General features: G+C 46.7%; 1 protein-coding gene across 2 annotated transcripts in view; it reads left to right on the forward strand.

Annotated features, from left to right (window-relative positions):
* The window catches only part of LOC146801342 (uncharacterized), a 425,312-nt gene that overhangs the window by 342,550 nt on the left and 56,397 nt on the right, over window positions 1–26,365 (forward strand). For both annotated transcript variants that reach the window (XM_085620993.1, XM_085620994.1), the window contains one exon: window positions 21,866–22,038. In XM_085620993.1, the coding sequence (XP_085477119.1) occupies window positions 21,866–22,032 (167 nt within the window). In that variant the 3' untranslated portion in view covers window positions 22,033–22,038. The remainder of the gene's footprint in view (window positions 1–21,865; window positions 22,039–26,365) is intronic.

A 26,365-nucleotide genomic window follows, 5' to 3' on the forward strand; every position in this document is an offset into this window, starting at 1 on the left:
GTGCTCACTGCGCCACTTGATTCTAGGTAGCCTGGCTGATGAGAGGTGATGACCCGAAAACCGGTCCCAGGATGCTTGTTGAGGGTCCTGGGAGGACCTGGCTTGGCAGTTCGGGCTGGTTTGTTCCCATGAGGAACAGGGTCAAGACTGATTTGCATATGGCTGGGTCCAAACTGGGGTGGCGTCGTGAGCAAAAGAGCAATGGATTAAACTCAGATCTTTGTAACTGGCGGTGAATGTGTGCATTTTTCAGCATTCCGTCCATCATTTGTTCTTTTTTCTTTTAAAATTCACACCTAGCAGGGTTCTTATTTGGCCTTAAAATGATCGCTATAGCAGCCTCTCCCAATGATTACAGTGGTCTTCACTAGTTATAAGAATGTTATAAAATAGGTCTTTCTAAAAAGGGGTCATTTAATTAATTAGGGGGTCATGAGTGCTCCAGGAATGCTCTTGAGGCTTTCGCTTTTCTTATGTTAGAGATGACTGCTTTTATTTCATTTTCTGGCATTTCTTGTGTCAACAACTCTTGATCATGCAACTCAAAACTTGTAAATTGGAGACAGTCAAACCAGTTCTTAATCTCCTGATCGTTTGGGTCCATACAGTCTCTTTATAGTGATGGTAGAAATTCTGAAATGCTTCTCCTATCTTCTCATTTTGAGTTGTGAAAGGTTCCTCTGGGGTATTCTGAATATTATTACGAGGTTCCTCCATCTCAGTTTTTCATGCCAGCATTTTACCAGATAAGTCCCCATGCCCATTATTTGGTATATTTTTAGATTGCCACTCATGTATCATTTGCTCCAGTTCAGGCCTACATTTCAATTTCACTTCTCTAGATCTGACCTTATCGTTTCATATGTTGTCTATCTCTGCCACTTATATTTCCAAATTTCTAATTTCTTTTAGACTTGAATTTTCTTTCTCCCTCTCGCACTCAGTATGATAAATGGAACACTTAGTGATGGTTCCTCTTAACTATGCTTTATAAGCATCCCAGACCACCTCGATTGTGCAGTTTCCCAAATTTTTCTCAAAGAAGGTATACATCCTAATCTAAGAGTTTCCTTATAGCTTGCTTAAGGGAAACCTTATTATCTGATGTAAGGCCATAGTAGCCAACACAATTTTATGGGTACTGATGTATTTGGATCAGTGCAATAATCCACCTACCCCTTACTTCTGAATGAATTATTGTGAATGTTCGCATTTCTCCCAACCAACAATGCCACTCCCTTATTGCACTGAACCCGGGAGGTGCACACCACCTCATTGACCCTATAGTGACTTCTGACTAAACCGTTTTACTCTACCTGGGTAAGGCATGTTTCATGCAGAAGTATTAATTGGCCACCACTAGCTCTCAAAAACTCTGTATTACATCTGTGTTGTTTCTTGGTTCTAAGGCTGTTAACAGTCAGGATTCATATTGATCAGACCTGATTGCACGGGTAAAGTCTTTAAAATCAGTTTTGACTTTAATGCTATACTTAGAATCAGATCGTTCACCAAGCAAGTACAAACATTAACCAAAATATTCTTAGGACATTTTCTGTTTGGGTTTGTCTTAACCCCTTCAGTGCCCCGCCCTGTGCCGGGCGTTGCATTAGCGGGCGGGGTTTATGACGAGATAGTCTCGTCATGGGCACAGTGCAACCGTGCTCCATGACGAGACTATCTCGTCATGGGCACTGAAGAGGTTAAGGGATCCCTATGCGTCCTCTGAATTTCCATGCCAAAATCCCCTTGAATTCGAGATGTTACCCCTTTAAAAAGTCCATCTTGAATTAAGCTTATGACAAGAATTTGTTTCCGAACCCTCAGCACCTCTAAGGCATTCACTATTTTGATATAATTCCTCCTGGCTGCTCTTTCAGGACTTTCCAAGGTTCGTGGACGGACTTATCTTATGCCCCTTAATGTAACAAAATCTCACATATTCTTGTTATGTTATCAAAAGCTGCTAGAGTGCACGTTCATCGAATAGTTTCATGGCGCTGAAAGCACTAACAGCAGGGCAAAGATTGAGATTACTTGTAAACTGGTCTAAAAAGCTATGTGTTCGAGGCATATGAGCTGCAGATTACACACTTGTGCATAGATCGCCATCTGGTGTTGGGCCCAGATGTTTGCATTCTGTTTTTCCTCTTGGAAAGTCTTTGGAAGTCACGAGGTCGGTGACTCCTCCTTTGGATCGTATTGCGCATGGGCTTGGGCTCCATCCTCAGATTGTTTTTTTCCGCCATCGGGCTCGGATGTAATCTTCGCGCTCCGGTTCCGAACAGCTTCCAGTCCGACGATCGATGCGCAATCCAAACCCCAAACCGCGATATTGTTTCGATCGCGATCTCCCCCCTCGACGCGCCTTCTCATCGACACAGACCTTCGATTCCAGCCGTCGACGGCGGCCTTCGGGCCTCTCCAAGCTCCGGTCCTGGCTAATGGAAAGGACTCCATTTAAAATGTGCCCTCGATGTGGGTCCAAATTTCCCCACACCGATCTCCACGAGGTATGCAATCTCTGCCTCTCCCCTGAACACGAGGCTCGAGACTGTCCGGCGTGTAAGTCCTTCCGGTCCAAAAAGACTATTCGGGACCGAAGAGCCAGAAGAACTATGGCGCACTCCTCGACGACGATTCCGGACGACATCTTCGGAGAAGGCATCGACGCTCCAGAGCGTTACACCAACGAGGGCCTCGTCAGCGCTTCCGAAGCCCACGACTCAGATGTGGAGGACATCACCCCGGCGCAGAAAGTCGTGAGTACTGATCCCCTCCCCACACCCCTGCCGGCACCGAAAAAGGCTCCGGTCACACCTTCGCCTCCGGGCCTAGGCAAGACCAAGGACACTGCTTCCAACACCGCACCTTCGGGCCCGATAAAGAAGCCATGCAAGCCTTCCGGCGTCTCGGGCTCGAGCCAGCCTACCGTCGGTGCCGATAAACACGCTTCGGCACTGAAAAAGAAGCTAACCTCCATCTCGACACCCAGCCCCGCACCGAAGCACTTGGGGTCGAAACTCAGCTCTTCGGCACCAACACCACCTTCGGTGCCGACCAAAGCACACAAGGCCACCGACACATCGAAGCCGAAACCCATCTCGGCGCCGACCAAGCTCCCGGAGGTTCCCAAACCGGGTTCCAAACAACGAACCGGCACAGAAAAGCCTAAAAAGCCAACGGCCCCGACGCCTCTGGCGCCGACGGACCGACCAGCCTCACCAGACCTATTTACACCGGATCCCTTGCAAAAAAACACTCACCAAGGATCCAAAAACTGGACATTTGACACTCTCTACCAAAAAGACACATTTGGAGAAGCCTGCTCCACCTCCAAAGAGGAAGGACTCTGCTACCTCTCCGTTCAGAATACCGTCCCCACCTTCCCCACCTCCACCCCCTCCGCCTTCTCCACCCCAATCTCATCGTCCTCCGACCCCTTCTCCACACGATGATGATCACGGGGACCCATATGATGATATAGGAGATGTGCCCCAGGACCTACCCACAGGGGACCCCACCCCTACAGGATCCCCAGACCCATGGGACGATTACAATATCCCTGATATCCCCAACGTCCCACAAGATGATCTTTACCCCTCCAGACCATCTCCACAGGAAGACTCATTGGGGTTCCACCATCTACTGCAAAGGGCGGCACACTATCACAGGATAGACTTGCATACCGACGCCGTGGAGGAAGATTTCCTCCTCGACACATTTGACACCACACATAGGTCCACCTCTATATTGCCTATGCTCAAAGGAGTGGTAAAGCATGCACCAGAAGTTTTAAGGACCCAGTTAGGGTCAGGGTCATCAACCCACGTATCGAGAAAAAATACAAAGCTGCCCCCACAGATCCCTCCTACATCAGAGGGCCAGCGCCACTAGATTCTCTAGTGGTATCCACTGCACATAAAAGGGCAAACTCCCAGGCGTCAGGCGAAGCACCACCACCTTACAAAGAGTCAAAATTACTGGACGCATCAGGAAAGCGTACTGCATCACAGGCAGCCAATATATGGCGTATCGCCAATACTCAAGTGCTATTGGCCAGAAATAACAGGGCACATTATGATGAGTTAGAAAGCATAATGCACCACCTCCCTGAAAAATATAAAGCTAGGGCCAACGAACTAATTCAGGAGGGTAAGACTATTACTAACACCTCCATACGTTGTGCCCTACATGCAGCAGACACAGCTTCCAGGGCCATCAATACCAGCTTCCTACTCCGTCGCCATGCTTGGCTAAGAATATCAGGGTTTAAACCGCAGGTACAAGCCTCCATCCTTAACCATCCCTTTGACCAAGAACACCTCTTTGGTCCAAAAGTGGATGAGGCCCTAGAAAAAATGAAGAAGGATACGGATACGGCAAAATCCATGGGAGCCTTACAGTCACACCCTCCTAGACGCTCCTTTCGCCGCTCTTCCTTTCGAAGTACATCTAGAGGCTACTCCTCAGACACCGCGTCCACTTCATACAAATCCCCTACTCAGTCCACCTTCACAAGGGGTTATCAAAGAGGCGGCTATAGGGGTAACAATAATAAAGGCAGAGGCAAAACAAACAACGCCCGCTCTGCCACACCGCCTACACAATGACTTCCCCCTGCTCCCCCCAGACCATTCCACTCCGGTCGGGGGCAGACTCCAACATTTCCTTCCTGTCTGGGCTACCATCACCTCAGACAAATGGGTAACACAGATAATTCGGTCAGGCTACTGCCTAGAACTAATATCTACCCCCCCAAACATTCCACCCTGACAGCGCCCAATGTCACAAGAACATCTAATACTCCTAAAGCAGGAGGTAATCTCCCTCCTACAGAAAGAGGCAATAGAACCCGTTCCTACCAACCAACAAAATATGGGAGTCTACTCCCTATATTTCCTCATACCAAAAAGGGACGAGACTCTTCGACCCATCCTAGATCTCCGGCCCCTAAACACATACATACACTCAGACCATTTTCATATGGTGACGCTTCAACAGGTACTTCCGCTCCTCTCCCAAAACGACTTTTTGACGACTTTAGACCTAAAAGACGCTTATTTCCACATTCCAGTGCACAAAGCTCACCGGAAGTACCTCAGATTTGTAGTGGACGGACAACACTACCAATTCAAAGTGCTCCCGTTCGGAGTCATAACAGCGCCACGGGTATTCACCAAGTGCCTAGCAGTGGTGGCAGCACATTTGCGAAGACAACACATTCACGTATTCCCATACTTAGACGACTGGCTGATAAAAGCCAAGTCATACAATCAGTGTGTACAACACACGTCCACCACTATTCAGCTACTCCACCAACTGGGCTTCACAGTAAACCACCAGAAGTCCCATCTACAACCATCCCACATAAAACAATACCTCGGTGCCACCATAGACACCTCAAGAGCGCTAGCCTACCCCAATCCTGCCAGGATTGCAAGCATTCAGGCTCTACGCGCAAAGTTCATAGCACAACACTCCCTTCCAGCTCGAGTGTTTATGCACTAATAGGGATGATGGCCTCTTGCATCTTCATAGTACCTCACGCAAGACTCCAGATGCGTCCTCTCCAAGAGTGCTTAGCGCAACAATGGAACCAGGCCCAGGGTCAATTAACAGATCTGGTGTTGGTAGACGGTCGCACCCATCGCTCTCTGCAGTGGTGGAACACCAAAAACCTTTCCAAAGGTCGACCGTTCCTGGACCTGGTTCCTCAAATAGTACTGACAACGGACGCATCGCTCTCCGGCTGGGGAGCTCATCTACTACATCTCACCATACAGGGCAAATGGACACCTCAACAAAAGTTACTCCAGATCAACCATCTGGAGTTACTAGCAATCTTCTTAGCCCTAAAATCCTTTCAAACACATATTTCAGGCAATGCAGTCCTGATCCGCACAGACAACATGACAGCCATGTATTATATTCAAAAACAAGGCGACACACACTCTCCACAGCTCTCTCAACTAGCACAGACCATATGGAGATGGGCAATACCCCAGAAAATCTTTCTCCTAGCTCAGCATGTCCCAGGAGTCCAAAACACAGTGGCAGATCTGCTCAGCAGGCAGACACAGCAGATCCACGAGTGGGAGCTTCACCCGCAAGTTCTTCACCCGTACTTTCAAATGTGGGGGCATCCACAGATAGACCTCTTCGCCACCCACGAAAACGCCAAATGCCCAAGCTTCGCCACCAGATACCCACACCCATTGTCCAAAGGAAATGCAATATGGATGAATAGGTCAGGCAGATTTGCGTACGCTTTTCCGCCTCTCCCACTCATTCAACTAGTGGTGCGCAAACTACAACAACACTCCCTCACACTAATCCTAGTAGCTCCAACGTGGGCCAGACAACCATGGTATACCACACTGCTGGAACTATCTGTAGTACCGCACCAAAAACTACACCTCTCTCCACACCTCTTAACCCAGAACCATGGAGAGATCAGACACCCGGACCCAGTGCAGCTCAACCTTGCGATCTGGCTCCTGAAATCCTAGAATTCGGGTACCTAAATCTTCCCCCTGACTGTATGAACGTCATCAGAGAAGCTAGAAGACCGACGACTAGAGCATGCTACGCCGCCAAGTGGAAACGTATTGTTGTTTATTGCCATAACAACACCATCAATCCACTGGACGTGTCCATTCAACACATCATAGGCTACTTACTCCACCTACAAAGGTGCAATCTAGCCTATACGTCCATTCGACTACACCTCGCAGCTATTGCAGCTTACCTACAAAACAGGCAACATCTATCACGCTTTAGAGTACCTGCCATTAAAGCCTTCATGGAAGGCCTTAAAAGAATAATTCCCCCCAGAGTGCCACCCTCACCTGTGTGGAACTTAAATATCGTTCTCACAAGGCTAATGGGGCCTCCCTTCGAACCTCTGCACAAATGCGAACTACAATTCCTAAAATGGAAAACCGCTTTTCTTGTAGCCATCACTTCCCTTAGAAGGGTCAGTGAGATACAAGCACTTACCATTCAAGAACCTTTTCTCCAAATGCACCACAACAAGGTTGTTCTCCGTACCAACCCAAAATTCCTCCCTAAAGTCATTTCTCCTTTTCACCTAAATCAAACAGTAGAACTACCAGTGTTTTTCTCGCAACCACAGACCGTTGCAGAAAGGGCTCTTCACACACTAGATGTCAAACGAGCCTTACTCTACTACATCCAAAGAACACAACCTTTCCGTAAGACCAAACAACTGTTTGTCTCTTTCTCTCCACCACACAAAGGCAACCTCATCTCAAAATCAGGGATAGCTAGGTGGATTGTAAAATGCATTCAAATCTGCTACCACAAAGCAAAGCGAATGCTATCCATTCCCCCTAAAGCCCATTCTACACGAAAAATAGGGGCTTCCATGGCATTCTTAGGGAACATCCCATTAGATGATATCTGCAAAGCAGCTACATGATCAACACCGCACACTTTCACCAAACACTATTGTGTAGATGTGCAAACTAAGCAACAGGCTAGTGTGGGCCAGGCTGTACTCAAAACATTATTTCAAACCACTGCAACAGATACGGGTGGTCGCCGCTAACGGTGGGTACTGCTATATAATCTATGCACAAGTGTGTAATCTGCAGCTCATATGCCTCGAACGGAATATGCTACTTACCGGTATGCATCTGTTCTTGGCATGTAGAGCTGCAGATCTACACACGCCTCCCCGGCTACCTGTATCTGTCCCAGTTTATCTTATTTATATAGCACACACATGGGCATCTTCACTGTTATTACTACGCTCCATCTTTCCCTGCTGGCGAAAAACAATCTGAGGATGGAGCCCAAGCCCATGCGCAATACGATCCAAAGGAGGAGTCACCGACCTCGTGACTTCCAAAGACTTTCCAAGAGGAAAAACAAACTGCAAACATCCGGGCCCAACACCAGATGGTGATCTATGCACAAGTGTGTAGATCTGCAGCTCTACATGCCAAGAACAGATGCATACTGGTAAGTAGCATATTCCTTACTGGTTGGTGAATGTCTTTGGCTATGGCCTTTGCATGACTTCTAAGACATTATCATACATACACATGAGGAGAAGGCAAGTAGACTCCGGTGTTTTTTGCAGATTCCAAATATTGGTTCATTGTTGTTTCCTGACAAGCTATTTAGTTCCACTGATGTTTCTTATAGTATAGTTGCCCTGGCCTCCAGCTGTAAAAGGTGTTCTCTTGAGTTACTGAATTAGTGTATCAGAGATTGCTTTGATCTGGTTTCTAAGCCTAAGGCCATAGCATTCCATGTCTTCGCCGCTCCTACCTAGGCTAGAAATTCCTCCACTTTGCCTAAATGGACAAAAACGAGGGTTTCTTCAGTTGTACTCTGGCAGCCTAACTCAGTGGCCTAGCAATGAATGCTGATATCCTGTTCGGACCCTACTATTACACCTCTAGCTGCTTTGACCCCTGGTTCACCAGAGGTATTGCTGCAGGAGTCCACTGAGCTTCTGTTGCAGTAGGGTGCATGGAGGAACAGGAATTGTGATGCCACCATGTTTTAGCTTTTTTAGTTTGTTTATTGTTTAGTTAACTAAAACTTTAACAATTGTGTCATATGGTGAAACAAATTGTTAAAAGATTTTTCGAATAAAAACCGCTCACCGCAATAAGTAAGATTCATAGGATGCGTGAACCCTGTTTTCAGGCCAGGTCGCTCCCCCCAACGCGGTAGCACACCCTGCTCCTGCCGTGCCCCTGAGCCCTGCTGCCTGCCGGTTCGATCCCTGGTGGGTCTCCTTCAGTGGTACCTGTTGTTTCTCTGTGCCTCTTCTCCCTAATTTCTGTCTTTCTTTTTGCTGTCTTGATTTCTATCTTTCTTTGCTTTCCCCACTGTTTTTATTTCCCAACTTGTATTGCCTTGTCTGTGACGTTTTTTTACCCACTGTTGTATCCCATTATTCTTTATTGCCTTGTCTGTGCCGCTCATTCCCCTCGCCCCCATCCCGCGTCTGTTTCCCGCCGCTGCCTTCCCTGCGGCCCCGCCCCCCGAGCCCCGATTCGCTCCCGCTCCCAGATGATCCTCCCTCCCTCGACTCCTCATAATGCAGGCCGCTGCGCGGCCACGCCTAAGGCAAGCCCGTCTGCACCCGTCTGCGCCTGGACCGCACCCAGCGCAATAACCCCTGCCCCCCGCAGGAGCCATACAACCAGGCTGAGCTACAACACCGCCACCCTCCACGCACTCAACACCGGCCGATTATCCACCTTCTACCGAGCCACCCCGAAGCGCACTCACGGACCCTTCTCCTGCCGAACGTGCAACTTCACCTGCTTCCGCACCGCCACCCCGCCCCCTGGACCATGCAACAACAACCACCTCAAGTGCATCCTTCTCAACACCCGCTCCGTCCACAAACACGCCATCGAACTCTGGGACCTCTTCGACACAATTGCACCGGACGTCGCCTTCCTCACGGAAACCTGGATGAACGCCTCCTCAGCCCCCGACATCGCCATAGCCATCCCGGACAGCTACAAGATCACCCGGAAGGACCGCATCAACCAAACCGGAGGAGGAATCACCATCATCCACAGGGACTCGATCAGCGTCACGACCAACACCAAGGACGCCCTCCCCTCCGCCGAACATCTACACTTCCAGATCCACACCGACCCCAAGACCACCCTCAGAGGAACCCTCGTCTACAGACCCCCGGGACCACGCACACAATTCAGCGAAGCCATCGCAGATTTCATCAGTGCGCATGCCCTCACCTCCGCAGACTGCATTCTCCTGGAGACCAACAACGACAAGAACATCACCTCCCTACTTGAACACCTCGCCAACCTCGGACTCAAGCAACTGGTGACCACCTCGCCGGTCACACGCTGGACCCCATTTTCTCCGCCAGCAACAACGTCTCCTTCAGCCACACCACCAGCCTACACTCGACAGACCACAGCTGCGTCCACTTCACCTTCCAGAAGACCACATCCCACCACCGCCCACAACAGATCCCCCGCAGATGCTGGAGCAAAGTCACCACAGACCAGCTGACCACATCAGTGAGCCAGAACCCACCAAACGACGCAACTGGCGCCAACGCCGCCGCACGCAGCCTCACACAGTGGATCAGTGGCTGCGCCGACTCCCTCACACCACTAAAAAAAAACCTCCGGCAAGCCCAGCAACAAGAAAGCCACCTGGTTCACCGACGACCTCAAGAACACAAAGAAATCATGCCGAACCCTCGAAGACATGGCACCACGATCAAACAACAGAGAACCTCACAGCTCTCAAGAACTCCACCCGCAAACACCACCAACTGATCCGCACCACCAAAAGGACTGCTTTCAAAGAACGCCTAGACAACAACGCACACAACAGCAAGGAGCTCTTCAGCATCGTGAAAGAACTCTCCAACCCCAGCGCCAACTCCAACGACATCCCACCCTCGCAAGACCTCTGTGACTCCCTCGCCACCTACTTCCACCACAAGATCGCCGACATACACGACAGCTTCGACGCCCAGACCCCACTACCAGCCACCGAGCCAACTCCCCCCACCGACACCCTCAGCACCTGGACCCCCGTCAGCATCGAGGACACCACCCACTTCATGAACACCATCCACTCCGGCTCACCATCAGACCCCTGCCCTCACCACATGTTCAACAAAGCAGACGCTGTCATCGCTCCCCACCTCCGGAACGTCATGAACAACTCCTTCTTGTCCGCCACCTTCCCAGAGAGCTGGAAGCATGCCGAGATCAATGCCCTACTGAAGAAACCCACAGCGGACCCAAAGGATCTCAAGAACTTCCGGCCCATCTCCCTTCTTCCCTTCCCAGCTCAACAAACAGCTGACCACCTTCCTCGAGGCAAATGGCTCCCTCGACCCTTCCCAGTCAGGCTTCCGAGCCAACCACAGCACCGAGACCGGATGAAATACAGCCGCATAAAGCTAAACTCAGACAAAACGGAGGTCCTCATCCTGGGAACATCACAATCAGCCTGGAACGACTCCTGGTGGCCCACCGCGCTGGGCTCCCCACTGACACTCACGGACCACGCACGCAACCTAGGATTCATCTTGGACTCCTCGCTCACCATGTCCAAACAAGTCAACACCATCTCTTCCTCATGCTTCAACTGCCTGTGCATGCTTCGAAAAATCTTCAGGTGGATCCCCACCGAAACGAGAAGGATGGTCACCCAGGCCCTCGTCACCAGCCGGTTGGACTACGGAAACGCCCGATATGCAGGAACCACAGCAAAACTTCAGAACAGACTCCAGCGCATACAGTACGCATCCGCACGCCTCATCCTGGACATCCCCTGACACAGCCACATAACCGCCCACCTGAGAGACCTGCACTGGCTCCCCGTCAACAAAAGAATCACGTTCAGTATCCTCACCCACGCACACAAAGCACTCCACAACGCCGGACCCGAATACCTCAACAGACGCCTCACGTTCTACACTCCAACCCGCCAGCTCCGCTCCGCCACCCTCGCCCTCACCGCCAGCCCACGGATCCGCAGAACCACCACCGGAGAAAAGATCGTTCTCCTACCTGGCCGCCAAGACATGGAATTCCCTCCCCGCCCACCTACGTCTGACCCAGGACCACATCACCTTCAGGAGACACCTCAATACCTGGCTTTTCGAGCAGTAGCAGCACCGCCCCCCCTCCCCCCAGTGCCTTGAGACCCTCATGGGTGAGTAGCGCGCTCTATAAATTTCTTGATTGATTGATTAATATAAGATCATTTTGCCAAAAGCGAATTCATGGTGCTAACAATGCAAGTCACAACCACCAGTTATTCCTATTACGCCCCTCTGTAACGATTGATGAGTCTTGTGCAAAGATTAACGTAATCCATGTGCACGAACAGGGATGGGCATTCCTATTGTGCTCTCCCTAAAGCGATTGATGATCCTGTGCAAAGATTAACGTGATCCATGTGCACGAACAGGGATGGGCATTCCTATGGTGCTCTCCCTAAAGCGATTGATGATCCTGTGCAAAGATTAACGTGATCCATGTGCACGAACAGGGATGGGCATTCCTATTGTGCTCTCCCTAAAGCGATTGATGATCCTGTGCAAAGATTAACGTGATCCATGTGCACGAACAGGGATGGGCATTCCTATTGTGCTCTCCCTAAAGCGATTGATGATCCTGTGCAAAGATTAACGTGATCCATGTGCACGAACAGGGATGGGCATTCCTATTGTGCTCTCCCTAAAGCGATTGATGATCCTGTGCAAAGATTAACGTAATCCATGTGCACGAACAGGGATAGGCATTCCTATGGTGCTCTCCCTAAAGCGATTGATGATCCTGTGCAAAGATTAATGTGATCCATGTGCACGAACAGGGATGGGCATTCCTATTGTGCTCTTCCTAAAGCGATTGATGATCCTGTGCAAAGATTGACATGATCCATGTGCACGAACCGGGATAGGCATTCCTATGGCGCTTTCCCTATAGCGATTGATGATCCTGTGCAAAGGGTAACATAGGCCATATAAACTAACAAGGTTCACCTAGGTACCAGAAATTGTCATAAAAACTAAAGTACGTTAATACGATGTATAAATATTTCTTCTTAGTGATTTAATTGTCTGTCCGTTCGGAACCTAATGAAAATGTCTCGTTTGTTTATGAGACTTACAGAGCGATGCTTAGGCCACGTATTCAAACTCAAGGATAACCAGGGTACGTGCTTTTAAAGTGCATTGTGCCATCTGAAATTGCCACAAGGAATCCTACATCCTGGCTTGGTAAACATTCTTAAGTTGCAGCCCTTTAAATTTCTCCCCGAATGTCTAAAGTGCATTAAATTATAACTGGGTTATCGCTCCCTTGCAGAGCCTGATACAATTTCTTGGTCGATTATTCGGCCAGTAAGTCTAGCTTTAGCCCTTAAAGCTATTCACGCCTCTTGCATGTTCAGTCACGTGAATACCTCGCTCATGGGTAAGATCAATATTAAGAGAATAATTGAAGGCTGATGTTGTTCGAAATGACTTGTACGCTCAGTAGCTAATTGTGCTCTGCCTGTGGCCCTAGTTATTTGATTTACAGCCTCTTACAGACCGTGATAAACGTATAAAACCTTGATCAGGCCTTGGAGCTGTTAGAGCTTCGTGATCTGCTCAAGGGTGGCCCAGATTTCTATGGTTATAAAGTATTTTGTGCTATCTGAGATTACCACAGGAGGTCAGATGTTCTTTGTAAAAGATTAAAGTGCTTAGGTGTGTTGTATTATCCCTTAGTTGTTCAGCCCTTACAGTGCCTAATAAAACAGCAATATCAATGAAGGAACTGCACAACTAGTTTAACCCTAAGAGCTGGTTATGCATCCTGATCTGTTCGGGCATGTTATCACCTGGTCTAGCATAAAAACGATGCTAAGAGATATGGTAAGGTGCAGATGTTATTCTGAAGTGCCTTGTGCATCGAATAAATAGTCATATGTTGCCAGTGGACCTAAGTTAACTAGTTTCAAGACCCTTATACCATAGTGAAAATTCGCATTCAGTTGCTTAACGGTTAAACGTTTTAAACTATTGTGTATTTGCCCTTTTAGTATTTTTGCCTATCTTATACTTGCAAAGGGAGGGCAAAAGACAGGCGTGATTAAAGGCTGACTGTGGTCCCTCTGTGTCACCGATGAGTTGGCTTGATGGAGCAGATATCTCACTGTGCTCACATATCTGGCCTGCGTGCAAGTCCATACGCCCTCGACCAGAAAAACTGGTTTTGACAAAATCCTGCGTTCCAAGTCTAATACAAGGCAGCAGCACGAGAAGTGAACCCATGTTTCTTGACCTTTGGGGCATAACCTACAGGCCCTGTTGATGTCCGATCCGAACCACCGTGGGTTACAGTCCCAAATAGGAAGAGCAAGTCATCTCATATAAAGAATCTGCACCCAGGTCGCAGCTTTGTGTCCAAGAAATAGGGTTGTGGTTTCCCCACTAGGTAGGTGTCCTGCAATGGCTGCCCCACCATGAAGCTTTTTACCGCTTGTACACCTCGCTTCCATGGTATACGTTTGACTTGTCTGTTGATTGCTGTTTTCCAAGCGGAGTATGGAATATCATCCTTCCCTATTGCAGCTTCTTCGATGTTAAGTGATAAGATTGCTTCATTTAGCTGCTCAAACCACGGACTGCTGGGGTTTTCATAGATTTTTTTAAGAGACTTTTGATGGTGTTCATTGGCACCTTCCTACACTTAATATAGGGCCATATGTATCAAGCCTTTTTCCCGTTGGCAAACGGGCAGATTGTCAGAATCGGCCCGTTTGCGAATGGGAAAAAGCCTTTTGGGACGTATCATCCCAAAAGGCCATTGCAAAATCGAGAATCGCAAAATTTGCGATTCTCTATTTTGCGAATGCAATTAAGAAATTGCAATTTGCGGTTCTTTAAATGCAATTCCAGAAGCACCAGAAATTAGCTATTTGGCCTTAAGGAATTGAAAATTACCACCAACTTCAAGTTGATGGTAATTTGGAATTTTCTTTAAAAAAGCACGTTTTTTGATTTTTTAAAAGTGCCATATGTCGCACATACATGCCCTTAGGGCATGTATGTGCGCAAAATGTGCACACATGCATATTTCAGGGGAGCAACAGGGTGTCCTTTTGGCACCCTTGCAACCTTGAAATTGGATTCTCAATTTGCGATTCTCATATTGGTAATCGCAAATTGAGAATGTCTTCCCATTCATTCTTATGGACCTCCTAGCCCATAGGAATGAATGGGAAGGTATTCCTTATTTGCGAATCTCAATTTGCGATTCGCAAATAAGGAATATGTAGGATTCGCAAAAATGTTAGCAAATCCTACATACATTGCATTTTGCGATTCTCTGATTGCAATTCGCTAAAAATCGCAATTTGAGAATCGCTAAACTCTTTTTTGATACATATGGCCCTTAGTATTTTAGCAAGGATGCCTTGCACTATAGAGGTTGTGTAGCAAGTCCCAGTTCTAGTCGCAGTCTGGGATGACTGGTGTATCGAGTTGCTGATATATTTTCTTAAAGGTTCTACAGCAGCATAGTTCCAGGGTGGCGTAGAGTACCCCGCAGTAGGCATGATGACCATACTGTAAGGATGGGGTTAATGTAGCTTTTAATACTTTTAGAATAGGGGCAGCTGAGACACTGCTTAGCACTCGGTTTATTTGACCAATCCCACGCGTGATGGCGACGCCTTCCTTTTCAGATAATTTATTTGGGCTATAGTTGAACCATCTTACCTAAACCATACCCCAAAGTACTTACAGTGCTTAGCTGTGCAAATGGTCTTGCCACCAAGCCGCCCGTAGCTGCCAAATACGGAAACTTCAGTTTTCGCCAGGTTCACCAGTAGCTGATCATCCTTGTTATATCTGCTCAGTGCATCCAAAGCCCTTGGGAATCCACAGTTGGTATGATCTATAGTAGCTATGTCGTCTGCATATTGGATAGTTTGCATAGAAACACAACTTAGTCTGGGTGAAACTAGGCAACTGGCCTCTTGTGCCGTCCCCAAGTAAGCCATGTATCGATGCCACCACTTCTATTACCTTCGTATTAGATAATGTTTTTCCCCTCCGGGTGCTGCCATGGGTTGGGTGCTCCTATTACACCATTCCTAGCTATTTCTCAGTCTGGCCAGGTCTTTGAAACCAGCTCAACTCTTGTAGTCCTGCCTCGGGCTACAACCTTGTTTCTCTCATGGCAAGACTAGAGTTTCATCCAGCTGTTATTTCTCACTCAACGTCCCGTGTTCAGTTCTTAACCTTCACCCTCTCAGCTGCAGATGGTGTTATAAGCATCCATATCCTCTAAGTCAGACTATAGCAGTGCCCCGTATCTCGGCCTCCCTCAATATATGTTGGCCAAGCTGCACCTGATACAAAGCACTGGCGTCGTCTCATCCTGGGCCTTTCTCAGCATGACCATGTCTTCAATCATCTGTTTACGCTTCACCAGCTTCATGTACACAAAAGAATAACGTTTACGTGTCCATGCATCTGTCATAAGCCCTGCACCTCTTAAGCCTGTCTTTGGTACGTGTGATTAGATACCTTCCAACCAGGCTCCTCTGGTCTTTTTTTCTAATCCCTTGTCTGAGTTTGAAAAACACACCATCTTGTGGCAGCAATCGTGCCTTCTCTTACCCATCGCCCAAATAATGGATTTTTTTTACACTGAACTTAGATGAAAATGTACTCTTTCTCTTTTCTGAAAAACCCTTAGAACTTTGTTCTTTACTTATTCGCACTCCAGTAAGGTAGAACTTCCTTTTAGTCTATGTTCTTTGTGGGTGAAGGGTTAAATTACATGGTCCTTGTTCATGTCTGATATATTATCTAAATATATATTATCTAAATGATCTATGTATTTATCTATCTATCTCTCCTAACCTAACCTCATGTTTCCTTGCTAATATCAACTTACTCCCTCAGCTACACTGGGGCCACATGTTCAGACCTTCATCAGCCTCTGCAGTCCAAGGCAAATCTCACCGAGGCACAGCTTCTTTCTACATTACCTCCTTCATGAAGTCAGACATGATAAAGGACTATTTTAAAGACTTTGTGAAACAGAGTATACGCCTCTGATATTAGCCTTTTATCTGTATTCCTGGAAGAAGGCACTTTCTACATGTTCAGATCACCCTGTCCCTCATAGCAGAAACTTTCCATTGGATAATTAGCCAGCGGAATTAGTCTTCTCGAAGGATATAGGTAATTCGGCTAGTTCAAGGCACTTCTTATTGGATCCATTCCCTTTGAGGGCCAGGCCCTCACACCTCTCAAAAAGACATGGGGGCCGATTCAAAGAACTAACTTAAGACAAAATCCTGAACTTACTACTTTTGGTATTCACAGTAGTTAGGATTTTGTCTTAAGTTTCTCTTAAGACAAACTTAAGACAGATTTAAGACAGATTTAAGACAGACTTAAGACTGACTTAAGACAAACTTAAGACAAACTTAACTTAAGACAGACTTAAGACAGACTTACGACAGGCTTACGACAGGCTTACGACAGACTTACGACAGGCTTACGACAGGCTTTCGACAGGCTTTCGACAGACTTATGACAGGCTTACGACAGACTTACGACAGGCTTACGACAGACTTACGACAAAATCCTAACTTAAGTCTGTCTTAAGTTTGTCTTAAGACAAACTTAAAACAAAATCCTAACTTCTGTGAATACCAAAAGTAGTAAGTATAGGATTTTGTCTTACGTTAGTTCTGTGAATCGGGCCCTTGGGTCCTTATTGAACCAAGGCAGACAGCAAACCATTCCGCCATTGGGTTGGAGTAAATTACTCCTTTCTTATGTTGGAAGGGCCACCCTCCTAATCTATAAATGATCACCATTTCACCTAGAGGTCGCTTGGTTTGTGTTGTGTGTAATTCTTTCAAATGTGCATTGGGTGGACCCAACACCTAAATGTAATGTGATTGTCCCAGCTTAGCGCATTAGCGTGCAGCGCTTGACTAGTGTACAGCTACTGCTGTTTTAAAACTCCCGTTTTTTGTATTTTGGTTTTTTGTGTTACTGTATCCCCTGTTTTTAATATCAGCCTTGCCTACCAGCTTAGTGCATTTGCGTGTAGTTCAGCGCGTTAGCGTGCAGCGCTTGAACAGTTTACAGCTACTGCTGTTTTTAAAACCCCCGTTGTTGTATCTTCGGTTAGCTTTTGTTTTGAAAGTATTCCTGGTTTATAATAACTGTCCTTGCTCACCTGCACTGCTGTCATCTTAACTTGCACTTTAAAACAGACTATTTCACCGCTTTTTTGCGGGCCCCTCGCCCTTGTCACGGTGGCCGCCATCTTGTGTGAGGAGCGATCCATCACGCGCTCTAGTCTTCCTCTAGGAGGCTCGACCTCCATAAATGGCAGTCATACAGACGCGCAGCGTCATCGCGCAGCGGGGTCGCCGGTCTTCCGCCGGAGTTACGCCAGAGTTCAGCCCGTCTGCGCCCGTCCTCGCTGAGGACGGGCTGCAGGTCGGGCTGGACCCGGTTCATGTACCTCCGCACTCCGGTAAGACATTTATGCGTTATTCCTCATCTGCGCTGTGGGCCCTTAGACCTCCCATATGCCCCTCTTCACATTGTTGGACTCCACTGGGGTTATCATATTCCCGCCGTTGTACTGTCTGTTCTTCCTCCTTTCATCCCCTTGCCACTCGTTCTACTAGCTTATGCTCTTCCTCCTCTAAGCCCACGGCTTTTCATCACACTGGGTTTCTACTAAATGCGCGCTCGCTAATTAAACATAATCTTGCTTTCCACGATTTTGTGGACGAAAGGCAGCCAGACTGGGTTTTCATCACGGAGACCTGGGCCACTGACTCCTCGGGACTTGACCTTTTGCTAGCCATTCCTGAGGGCTACTCTTTACATCGGCATGACAGACCTAAACGTAGAGGAGGAGGTATTGCTATTCTTTTTAAATCTTCCCTGTTATGCACGATTAATTCACTTTCCTCGCCCCAAGATTGTTTTGAAGCTTTATACTTCTGTATTACATGTGCCCCTTCAGTTTCTTTTACGGGTATACTGATCTATAGGCCGCCTGGTTATAGAGATAACTTTGCCTTGGACTTGTTGAGAATCCTTGAACCGTATTTTGGAAAGCCCTCCTTCACCATTTTAGGTGACCTCAATTTCCATCTTGATGAGGTTCACTCCAAGCACACTATATCATTGGTTGAATCACTTGCAGCCTGTGATCTTATCCAGCTTGTTACCAACGCTACTCACATAGCTGGTCATATCCTTGACGGGGTGTTCTCCAATGATACAAGACTCTCCAGCGGCATACCTTTACCGCTGGTGTGGACAGACCATTTTGCTGTCCCTTTGCAGTTAGCCTTTTCTCTTTCTCATGGGATTAAGAAAGGGACTACCCCTTTTGTCTCCAGAAGAAATTTCAGAAATCTTACGAATGAGGCTTTTGCCCCTTTTGTTTCCACTCCAGAGGCTCTCTCCCTAAAAGATGCGGCTGAGGCAGCACATGATCTGCAGGATTCTATCACTAATGCAGTAGAAACATTTGCACCTGCATCCCTGCGATATGTAGCCCGGCGGAAACCATCAGCGCCATGGTTCTCGGACCATCTCAGAGTACTACGACAGGGGTGTAGAAGTAGTGAGAGAAGATGGAGGAAATCTTGGGATCCCATGGATAGGGAGGCCCACAAGTCTGCTCTACGGGAGTATAAGCAGAAAGTGATAATGGAGAAGCAGGAATACTTCTCCAACCTCACCAGCTCACTCACCTCTTCTAGGGAGCTTTTTAAAATTGCTGATTCGCTGTGCTCCCTCCAACTTCCAGACCCCGTAGTCAGCTCTCAGCGTCTTTGTGACGATATTGCAGACTTTTTCTATACTAAAATCTTAGATATTCACACTTCCTTGGAAGCACAACGTCTCTCCTTGACGGAAAATCTTCCTTCAGGTATAAGCTCTTTTGAGACACTGGATATAGTTCCTCCCAGCCTCCTTTCTGTCTTTCCCCCTATGTCTCTGGAGGGTTTGAATGTTCTTTTGGATAAGATCAAATCCTCCTCCCCTCTTGATCCATTGCCTCTCAAAAAGCTAAAAGAGTGTAGGAACAGCCTTCTTCCTTCCCTACTTGAGGTGATGAATAAGGCAATTGCTCAAGGTACCTTTCCATCAGTATGGAAGAAGGCCATTGTGAAGCCGCTCCTTAAGAAGCCTTCACTTGATCCCGGCCTCCTGAAAAATTTTAGACCTATTTCTCTGCTCCCTGCACCCGCTAAAATTTTAGAAGCTCACCTGAATCGCCATTTATCCTCTTTTCTTGAAGCCTCGGAGTATCTTGACATTACCCAGCATGGATTTCGAAAACACCACAGCACAGAATCTGCCCTCACCTCTGTAGTCGATAACATCCGACGCAAGGTTGATGCTGGACAAACTACTGTTCTTGTGCTATTGGACCTCACAGCCGCATTTGACACTCTGTCTCCTGCCATTTTAACATCTCGGCTTAGGGAGGCAGGTGTCACTGGCTCGGCCCTGAGTCTCCTTAATTCCTTTCTCCTTGATAGGGAACAGAGAGTGATGCTCGGCAACCACCTCTCCCCTGCAAAGTCTTTGCAATGTGGGGTGCCACAGGGGTCGGCATTAAGTCCGACCCTGTTCAACATCTACGTGGCCCCCCTTGCTAGGCTAGTAAGATCGCAGGGGATGGAGGTGGTATCATACGCCGATGACACCCAGATCATGGTCTCACTAACTCAATCCTCTGTCATAACATCTGCCTTTAGCTTCAGGTCCTGCATGCAACATGTTGCAGACTGGATGGTTACCAACTCCCTGAAGCTAAATGGCGACAAGACTGAGGTCCTGATCTTTGGGAAGGACCAAGAGATCTGGTCGAGTGAGTGGTGGCCCTCCTCTCTTGGTATCTGCCCGACTCCATCTCAATCTGCCAGAAATCTGGGTGTAATGTTTGATACTTCACTCTCGATGTCCTTACAGGTGAATCGGACTGTTTCGACCTGCTGGGGCGTGATCAGGACGCTCAATAGAATTCGCAGCTATCTGTCACTTCAAGCTCGCAAGCAGATTGCAGTCGCCCTTGTTGGTTCCAGGTTGGACTATTGCAACTCTCTCTACATGGAATCCAACAAGGGCCTTATACACCGACTGCAAATCGTGCAGAACGCTGCTGCACGTTTTGTCCTGGATCTCTCCAGGGCTTCTTCTGCTACTGCTGCGAGGAGAGACCTTCATTGGCTGCCTATTCAGCACAGAATTTATTTCAAAATTCTGTGTTTGACTTATAGAGCACTTGAGGATGAATCTAAAGGCGCTATCAGCTCTCTGCTTACTCGTTACCACCCTACAAGGCGTTTGCGCTCTTCGGGACTACTTCAACTTGTTGTCCCTCGCTTTAAGCTCACCAGATGGGGAGCCAGGGCTTTTTCAGTCGTTGCTCCACAACTTTGGAACAACTTGCCGATAGAGTTGAAGACCTTGCCTTCTTTAGCGCTGTTTAAAAAGGCCCTAAAAACTTGGTGCTTTTCCAGAGCTTACACAGGCTGAGCTGCAGGAGCTTTGTTATGAGCTGGATTTGGAATTAGGCGCCTTGACGCCCATTGGGCTATGTTTGCGCATGACAAGATCCCTTTTATTATTATTATTATTATTGTTTGGGCTGCTATACAAGGGCTCCCGCTTAGTGATGGGGTTAAACCTGGGCATGCTAGAATGCGGAGTGTAACTGGTGGCAGGAAGGTTTCGAAAGAAATCCTTTATCTGCTGCTGAAAGCTAACACTTCTGAACATGAGCTACAGTTTTCTAAAATGGTTTTAGATGGTAGTAGAGGTCTTTATTGTTACTATTTTAGGTCTGGTATGACGGCACAGCACTCTGGAGTCCTAGTGTGACCAATTCTTTAAAATATACATTGAATGGGCGTTGGCTCCACCCATAGGGGGATTTCCCTCTCATGTCATGCCATTGGCTGTTTGGTGTATCTGTCCGCCTCCTTTGGAGGTCTTGCATTGCAATGTATGAGGGACTATGTTCCAACTCAAAAATACACAAAATTATCACATGGTAAATTATTTATCTCATAGCTGCATTTATACAGAAAGCAATTGTTGTTGTCTTGTATTTTTTCACTGCACCTGGCTTTTTAAAATGTTTTAGTCAGGGTTCAAAATACAAGTCATACCAGGTGACTTTGCCATCACTTGTTCTAAAGCTCTCAGACTCATTTCCAGCATTCACCAAAGTGTGTTTATTGAGTGTTCTGGACTTACACCAAGACCTTGATTTTGTTGCAACTGTCCTCTTTTCCTTTTATGAACCTCTAGAGGATAACTCGCAGGCAAGGCCTAACACTGATCTCGACGTGGAGAGTGTAGACCAATGTCCTGTTCAGGAAAACCACATTTCTCCGTCCCCTCATTCACAGAGCTGTGCTGACATAAATGGAGACAAGACGGCATCAGAAGCAAAGCGAACTGCAGAGGAGTCTTAATCAAAGGTAAAACTATAGATTCTTCTTTCTCCTTTTTAATAAAGTCAAGTCAAAAGTCTCAAGGAATTCTGGGGTGTAGTTATGCATTTCCTGTGGAGTAAATATTTGCCTATAGGTTATTTTAAGGACATGTATTGTTAGGAATGTATTATATAAAAGTCTCGAATTCATACACAAGAAAACACATTGAGACACAAAAACAAACACTTTGCGCAAATTGGAATCTGCAGTTTGCTCCAGCTTGTTACTTTCGAATTTCTCCATCACCTGCCCTTAGTTTGCGCACCATCATGAATTGGCCTCCTGAATAAGTGCAGGGTGCGGATACCTGTCCAAAACTGAACGTTACCATCTCTTAATTACCATTGTGACATTTTCCAGCCCCACTTATTGGAGTGCTCATGGGTGGCCACAGAGAGCTTTGACTTTGGGGGCGCATATAGCAATGCAAACTTGAGCCTTCCTTATAATCAGCTGTTCATTTTGTCAGTAGCCGTATGTCCAGTTTGGCATTTGGAAATGAAAGAAAGGGAGGACAAATATCCTGTATTTCCATTACCATCTGACCCTCTTACTTTATCTGCATACTGCTAGGAAAAGCTTTATTAGATTAATGTAGTGTCACTGTCAAAATGGTGGACATGTTGATTGTTCAATACAGGTGTCAACAATTTAGGCTCACGCCTATGGACTACCCAGTAAAAAACAGTAGTACGGTAAGTATCTGAACATTGATTGCTTAGCAAACTTGGGGTACATTTATCGTATGTTGTCAAAACTCGTCTTCTAGTCTCTCATAGATATAAATTAGAATAAATCTGTTTTTAGTATGGTCCTCAGATTAGCCTTCAACATGGAGGGCCTTCCGCCATATTTCTTCAAACCAGTCGGCTTGGTGGACAGATTGGTGGACCTCAGGGGTCCCGCTGGAAGGTGAGGGGCAAACAACTTTCACAGATGATTTGGAAGTTTACCAAGTCAGGCTTTATGAACATGACAGGTCGATTTGAGATGAGCTCTGCCTTTACTGGTGGTCAATGAAAGACCTTTGGGACTTTGGTGGTGGCCATGTCAGTTCAGAGCAGACTGCAGTGAGACAGAGTTACTGTACCTTCAAATATAACTACATGGGGTGAAAGTACTGAGGGATGAGTCTCTCCTCGCCTGATATATTTGATTATAGAGATCACCAATACATTGTATTACCACAGAGTCAACAGAACATAGGGTGATATGTATATAATACATGGGACCCTGCAATCCCAGCATAAGTCTGTCTCTAATTTCCACTACGGTCGAGTTGTGACGTTTCTAGTCACCGGATGTAGGAAAATGTCATTGCTGTTTAACTGTAATAACTTATCAAGTTGAATTGCGATGTCATAATGCCTGCTGTCAGAGCCTTACAGTTAATTTGTAACGTCATATTGCTTCCAGAGAAAGCAAAGGTGGGTTACAGAGCTTCATTAGAGCTACAGTTGAAGCAAGCATTGGCAGTGCCTATAGTGCTGGCTTTAAAGTAATGTTGTATGGTAATGTGAAGTATTACAAGTAGATACCATGGACATGGATATGTGTGTGTAAGCAAAGAAATGTAGAATAATGTTCGTGTAGGTTAAAGGTGAGGTGATAGGGGCACTGTCACGCCAGACCTAAAAATCCATGAAGGTTAATGGCTGCCCTCCTCCCATATGTGCTGGTGCCAGAGAAGAGAACATACATTATCTAGTTACTTAAGCTACTTTAATAGCATTACAATGTGGTGTGTGTTTCCCATTAAGTTCAAGCTCATGCAGCTGCATAAATAAATAAACTAACCGAGGTGGTGTGGAAGGCATGCACTTTTTTGTGGAAGCACACATCTTCTGCCCAATCAAAACATGAACTCCTGGCTCCCAGCGTGTGGGTGAACCAAAGACCCTCTCCTGGTGATTCTCATACGCACATACATGTCTGGGGGACAGCTGCCCTGTCGAGCCAAACCATAATATGAAAGGCTTTGCCTTCTTCTGAATTGTTTTTCTAGAATGAAAGTGATCAGCAGAAAGGAGATATTTATGATAGGTTTATTTTTTGCTTGCCCTAGTTCATTACAGGAATATCCAGTTCTCATTCCCTGCTGCATGTTGGACATTTTTCGATTGTCATGAGTGATAACCGAAGCCTTTAACAAAACACGCATCTTTCTTTTCATACTAAGATATGCAACAGAGAACCCTAAGATTTGTTTTATTCTCCCCAAAAAAGGCATCTGTGTAACACAGCTCCTGAACAAGAGTTTTGGCTAATCCCTTCTCCACCGCCTCCAGGCCCTTTGACACAACAGAGGTAGACTCATCAGAAGTCTAAGTTAGATGTCAGGAATGAGTCTAAACAGAGATGACCCCTTGAGCATGCTACAACTAAGTGACCAAAATAGGGGGGTAGGATCACTTGGGCTCAAATGCAGCTCCTACTGGTACACGACTAATTAGAAACACTTCAGTACAAGCTCCATGACTAACACCACCAGTTCCAAGTGCAGTGTCATGATACTGTGAAGCACCAGCTCACATGTGGCAAATATACCCAAAAGCCTCAGCAAGGCTTTCCAATACATTAAACTAGAGGTAGCTCTGCAACTACTGACCTGTGGCACGCCCGCAGCCCTTTCCCAACTGCAGGCGCACATAAATTGCCTAGACCGCCTCAAATCCTGATGATCTTGATTCAAGTCCCCTAACCCTCCTCAACCTCTCGGTATGCTTCAGGTCTCACTCCATGTGTATGGACAGACCTATAGAGTCCTAATGTGGTTCGCATCTTTACTGATCAATGAACAGCAATGTGTTCAAATGGGCCCCAAATGTTAACACGTGGAGTTCTCCAAAACACCGACCGCTCCCTGATAATCCTCACTTTTTTAATGGGACCACCCTCCCTGTTGGTGAAGTAATGCCTACTAATGAGTCTGCAGACAACACCCAGCTTGACTATAATGATGTGTCAGTTAATGACTTTTCCTGCTCAGGCAATATCTCTCTTCTGTCTAGTCTTGAATGCCATGTGAGTAGTAAAAACGCATAGCTGGTGTGCAAGCACACTATGGCACAACGTGTCCCCCCCCCCCCCCCCCCACAAGCAGCTCACATCCTAGATCCAAATAAGGCGCACTGCCCTGACTCTCAATAGTGTTACCCCAATACTGACCCATGTGCAGAGATACTCTGATGCTACATCACCACCACCTTCAAAACACCCGATGTAAAGAAAAGCACCAGATAGTTTACCGCCAGCTTTCGCTGCTGGGTAAGATCAAACTCTGACTCACATGACCCAACTTCCTAGCATTAGTCAGCATGAGAGCATCACCTCTTGCAAAATAAGAGGACCAGTTTTCATCACAGTAAAAATCACTGTGGAAAAAAAAGCGGACAAAATCCATGGAAGCATTGGACTCTGTTTAACAATATATTTAGCAACAAATCCAAGGTTTCACTGAAACTAAAGGCACTCTGCATCCTCATAATTTCCAGTGGATGCATGTTTCAGTGTGAAAACTTATGAAGAATTCCTGTATGCAGATTGGTCTCTAAAGGATGCAGTAGAAGTGCCCACACTTGAGACTGGCCATACCGTAGTAGCTGAACTGAAGAAGCCCAATAAAAGGGGAGTTGTTTCAGGCGACCTTTGCCTTTCTAATGATTTGGGGTACTCTTATGAGAAACTAAGAGGGTACGTGATCCCTTTCAGAATCATAACTTCCCATCAATATATAATAACTTGGAGTAGCCATGCAGTCTCCCCACAGCCTCCAAGTTATGCAAATAATTGCACTGCAAACACTTCAAACCAAGTATGATTGCTCCAACCATCTAAACATTGCCTGAGGCCCTGGACATGGATTGTGCATATAGAATGACCTTGTGCACAGCCCATTTACCGGACTCCATTAGTCCGCTAGCATGTGCTTAAGGTAGGGACATTAAAAATCTCCACAAAGCGAAGTTATTTATTTATTTTATTAATTTGGAATTTTAGTAAAGCACTGTAAACCAACTTGCGGTAGCCTCAGAACACCTAGGATCATTTGCATATAAGAGAGAGTAGATGAAGTTCTGAATAGTAGCAGACATTTAATAAATGGTATCATTAACAGAGGAAACCATCTGCCCTGAATGCTAATAGGAAGGCAGAAGAGCCTAGGTTAGGAGTGAAGGGTCAGAAATATGCAGAATGAAAAGGGTGCAAGCAGGGGCGGCTCCTCCTCTAAGACAGAGGAGCGTCGCCCCACTGCTTTTTGCAGTGAAAGAAAAGGAAAAATAAAATGAAAAAACTCGACGATATTATATTA

The sequence above is a fragment of the Triturus cristatus genome, chromosome 8 (assembly GCF_964204655.1).
Source record: "Triturus cristatus chromosome 8, aTriCri1.1, whole genome shotgun sequence".
Taxonomy (NCBI): Eukaryota; Metazoa; Chordata; class Amphibia; order Caudata; family Salamandridae; genus Triturus; species Triturus cristatus.